We start from the raw sequence: 4,257 nt of genomic DNA, 5'->3' as shown, positions 1-4,257 counted from the left end.
CTCCATTATTTCTTCACAATTTTTTACATTTACAATCAGGGACATTAATATTAGTTACAAAATTATTGTGTCACTTATTTTGTTTTTCTTAGCATATATTCATTGTAAAAGGGTGGGTTTTGTTGTGACCTTTTCATACAGGCAAAAACTGTATATTTGTCGTGCTCTACTAAAACTAAGCAGGAAGTTCCATGAGAGCAGATGTTTAATCTGTCACATTCACATTTGTCCCATAGCCCTGCCCTCCCCTAAGCCTGGAGGAATCTCTGTTCTTGGGAAGTAGAGGTCACAGGATAGAAGATGAGTCTTCTCAGACAGGATTGGCCAGTGAGACGATGGACTTACATGTGTGGCACATGTCAAAAAAAATTAAAACTTTAACAATAAAGTTTATTGTAAAGTCTGATACACTTTTAGGGTGAAACACAAAGAAGAGGACTAGAGAGGGATGTAGGGCACAAAGGATGTAGACTCTGGTCCTGTGCACTATAACCTATGAGGGATGTAGGGCACAATGGGTGTAGACGCTGGTCTTGTGCACTATAATATATGAGGGATGGTGGACACAATGGGTGTAGACTCTGGCCCTGTGCACACCTATGAAGCATACCTCCCGACCAGATAGAAATAGGTCACAGGGAATGAGATCAATTCCAAACATTTGTGAATATGGAGGCCGCGTGTTCCTATTCCCTCTCTCTGGGTTAGTGGAGACTAAGGAAGGAGCTCGGGTCAGAAGGAGCAGTTATTTCCTGTCCCTCTCACCTAGTAAGAGCAAGCAGGGGGAAGAGGAAAATGTTTTTTTTTTTTTTGGAGGCAGTTCTGTAACTTTATTTGACATTCAGCAGTTAGTTCTCATCCACATTGACCGTCTGTAGATTTTTGAATGTGATAACAGGCACGTAAGTTACCAGTGTGTAGAGCTTGTTTGGTGAATCCTCATTCTCATTACGCTTTCTGGACAAACGTACTCGGATGCAGTACGGAACATTCCTTATTCCTTTGGCCCAGACCGCTTTATTGAGCCTGGTGTCTATGTGCACATCTGGAGTCCCCATCTCCTTCATGGCAATTTTCCGAATTTCTTTGAGTGCCCGAGGAGCACGCTTCTTGAAGCCCACTCCATGGATGCGCTTGTGAATGTTGATGGTGTATTCTCGGGTCACCACCTCGTTGATGGCAGAACGGCCCTGCTTCTTCTCGCCACCCTTCTTTGCGGGAGCCATTCTGCCGGGCCCAAGTTGGAAAGAAAGGGCGCGAGGGATTGTGGGATGGAAAGTCCGAAAATGGTTATTTTAATGCTAGAACTCCCTCTATAGGGTATCCGTGCTGAGTTAGGTTTTCTTCAGGACACCCAACCAAAGGAAAGTGAGATTCTCTTTGTGAACCAGCATATCCTTTTCCTCCTATTGTCTGTCCTACTGTTGTTGGAGGAAGGGGAAATACTTAATTTATGTATGTGAGTACACTGTTGCTGTCTTTCAGACACATCAGAAGAGGGCATTGGATCCCATTACAGATGGTTGTGAGCCACCATGTGGTTGCTGGGAACCTGGAAGAGCAGTCTTCTCTCCAGCCCCCCATTCTTTTTTGGGGGCCCTCCACTTTGACCTAATTCTCCCCTTGTCTTTCTCTTTCCTTGGTATTTTTTTAGATATTTATTCATTTATTTCATGCATAAGAGTACACTAGCTGTCCTCAAATACACCAGAAGGGGCATCACCGTCCTCAAATACACCAGAAGGGGGCATCAGATCCCATTACAGATGGCTGTGAGCCACCATGTGGTCACTGGGAATTGAACTCAGGAACTCTACACCCATTGCTCTAAACCACTGAGCCAACTTTCCAGCCCCTCTTAATGTCTTATTGATGTTTCCTTTACCTTCCTTCTTTCTGTCTGTGAGACCATCTCTGGGTCCCTGAATTGAGGAATTGTGTGCAGTAGGAAGGCACTGCACAAAGACAGAGAAAAATGGGGATCAAGAAAAGTGCTGATATGGGACCCAGACTATGTTTCCTCCAAAGAACAGTGTGGAGACAAAGTAGCTTTTTGCTGCTCTCTCATCCAAAGGAAACAAAACAAAACTGCTGCCTAAACACCGAGCAGACAGAATTGAAACATGGGAGCCAAAACAAAAATTTTCACAGGGTAGTTTTGGACAATATGAGTGCTGCTCAGCCAAGGGGTATTTGCTGAGAACATAACAGTCACTTTGTTAAGCAGCCTGGGATCCACACGGTATGCAAAAGCATCATCAGGAAACCTAAGTCCTAATGAGGACCTGAGATCAGCAAAATTATACAGACAGAGCACACCAGACACTGGTGTTGCTTGCTGGGCCACACGAGGCAGAAAAGAGATTCAGAGTGGAAGAAAAAAGTCGACTGTAACTATGGTGTGAGGGGAGTGTTCAGTAAGGACTGGAGAAGATGAGTGAGAAAGGAGGGATATGTCTGGGAAAGCCCTCTGTGCAGTGTAACATTGACCGGTCAAGGCCTTGACGCTGGTGTCTGCTTACAATGTTGAGGGAACACATGGTGGCCAATGAGACTGGACATGAGGGAGTTATGGGGGACCAGAAGGAAAGCAGGACTGGGTGTTAGCTTATAAGCAGTGCCACTAGGCTCCTCCCAGGGAACCTACCAACAGCTCACTTCATTATCTGCTGCCAAGTGTAGGTTGCACACCGAGTAGAGGTAGCATATAAAACGTACTGCTTTCGACCCCAGTTGTCAGTCTCCATGTCTATTTCCTTCCCCCCTCCCCCTCCCCCTCCCCTTCTTTTCCCTTTCATCCCATGTTTTCCCAGCTGGCCTCCCTCTTTCTTTCAGTCTTTCTTTCTCCCCTCCTGTGTTCCCCCTTCACTGACCTTATGGCTTTGTTCCTGTCTGTCTGCCTCTACTCCTTCTCAAGGTACTCACACTCCGCCCTTCCCCAAATAAATCTCCCTTATACCTGTTTTGTCACAGGGCATGATTTCTCGGGGAGAGCACCTTGGCATGGATCTGCCAGGTACCCCTGCCCACCACCGCATTATATTTTACAACACTCGGTGTTGACAGGGGTAGGGTTTGTGATGTAAGTCTTTCATAATAAAATTTTCATTCTCCAAAATATAAAGTCACCATTAGTAGCCTGGGGTAGCGGACAGCCTATGCAATGACGGAAGAGTCAAACAAGGAATCCCAGAGGTGCTAACATGCATAACATAACTAAATTAGGTTAGCCCAGTTAGGGAGCATTGCTACCCATAAACAGTAACAGTGACAAATGCTGGTGTCAGGTGGGAAGTGGCAGCTGTGAAGGAGACAGGAACTGGAATGCTTTAGAAGGGTCGGCAAGAGCCGTTGATGGTGGATTGAGTGAGTTAGTGAGGATAGCCCTTGAGACTAACTCCAGTGTGTTAACCTTCAACTAGTTAGACCTGTCACTAACTGATGAAGGAAATAGAGTGATGTTGCCCCATGAACGAGGAAGAATGTTCACAGCACTTTACCTAGGACAAGATCATTCAAGGGCCATAGTGAAGGACTGTATTGTAATCTAGTGGCTCAGAGTAGACTCACCTACTAGGAAAGCAAAGAGACACATGGGGGCAGCAGAGGACCAAGAAGAGTCCTCTTCCTTTTGCTTTCCTAGTTGCCTGTCTTACATCCAATAGTGTTGTGTTGATTTTGTGGTTCCTTCCTCAGTATTGGCCATTCCACCCCCTGGTCTATAGACTATCGAATTCCATTAGTTTTGGTTCTATCAGTGATTGATGAGCCATCAGTAAACAGTGCATTAGTGAAATATTGTGACCATTCCGATGGTCCCCACAATTCAATAAGTGCCTCTTTTGGGGGAGGGATGAGCGGTTTAGTGATGGGGATTATAGGCAACTGAGCCATTTCCCCTGTGTGAAACAGCACAGAGCTCTTTGCTACCAACCCCTGTCAACAAGAGATTCAGATAGGTACCCACTCCATTGTAATACTGTTGAGGTCTGGGAATCACCACACCAATGACTCAGACATTAAACTCACTTAAACAGGATTGGTTTATTGAATGCAAGTGCACCCTAAGACTGATCGATCAAGGCCATAACCCAGACTAGGAAGCTGAGTGTGACCCTAAATGTTTCTCAGGGCCACTTTATATGGCAAAAGCCAAAATGAGCTCATGTATAGGTGCAGGAAGCACTATCCAATGGTTGGCTCTGACTCAAGCTATTTTGCCCACCTAGACAGAATGGTTCTTACGGACCTTTCTTC

The 4,257-nt window shown here is 45.5% G+C and overlaps 1 protein-coding gene across 1 annotated transcript; it reads right to left on the bottom strand.

Moving 5' to 3' along the window:
- Positions 1-799: 799 nt before the first annotated feature.
- Rpl31l2 (ribosomal protein L31-like 2) lies at positions 800-1,275 on the bottom strand. The gene is given in 1 exon segment (NM_001408697.1): positions 800-1,275. A coding segment is annotated over 1 exon segment (378 nt). The 5' UTR covers positions 1,227-1,275; the 3' UTR covers positions 800-848.
- Positions 1,276-4,257: the final 2,982 nt, after the last annotated feature.

The sequence above is a fragment of the Rattus norvegicus genome, chromosome 10 (assembly GCF_021556685.1).
Source record: "Rattus norvegicus strain SHRSP/BbbUtx chromosome 10, alternate assembly SHRSP_T2T, whole genome shotgun sequence".
Classification (NCBI taxonomy): Eukaryota; Metazoa; Chordata; class Mammalia; order Rodentia; family Muridae; genus Rattus; species Rattus norvegicus.
This window is presented reverse-complemented; position numbering and strand designations above follow the sequence as displayed.